Source organism: Eimeria tenella, genomic scaffold, assembly GCF_000499545.2.
Source record: "Eimeria tenella Houghton genomic scaffold, Eth_scaff2869, whole genome shotgun sequence".
Lineage (NCBI taxonomy): Eukaryota > Apicomplexa > Conoidasida > Eucoccidiorida > Eimeriidae > Eimeria > Eimeria tenella.
Genome location: NW_013542745.1, coordinates 1,600 through 1,876, shown reverse-complemented (window position 1 = coordinate 1,876; position 277 = coordinate 1,600). Strand labels below are relative to the sequence as shown.

General features: G+C 65.3%; 1 protein-coding gene across 1 annotated transcript in view; it reads right to left on the bottom strand.

Moving 5' to 3' along the window:
• The window catches only part of ETH_00043280 (arginine N-methyltransferase, putative), a gene marked incomplete at both ends in the record, with an annotated part of 1,341 nt that overhangs the window by 129 nt on the left and 935 nt on the right, over positions 1 to 277 (bottom strand). The window contains one exon of the mRNA XM_013375537.1: positions 4 to 277. Coding sequence (XP_013230991.1) covers positions 4 to 277 — 274 coding nt within the window. The remainder of the gene's footprint in view (positions 1 to 3) is intronic.

The window sequence follows — 277 nt, the reverse complement described above, 5'->3', positions numbered from 1 at the left end:
CACTGCTGCTGCTGCTGCTGCTGCTGCGGGGCAGTCGTCCTCTGCTGCTCCTGCTGCAATTGCTGCCAGCACTTCTTCTATGGACACGCCCCCAGCAGCAGGAGCAGCAGCAGCTTCTCCTGCTGCTTCTGCTGCTGCTACTGCAGCAGCAAACCTTGCTGCTGCAGCTGGAGTCGGCGGTGGGGGCGGCGGCCCCCGAAACAGTGCCGCGTCTGCAGCAGCAGCATCTGCTGCAGAAGCAGCAGCAGCGCCACCTGCCGCAGCAGCAGCATCGCCT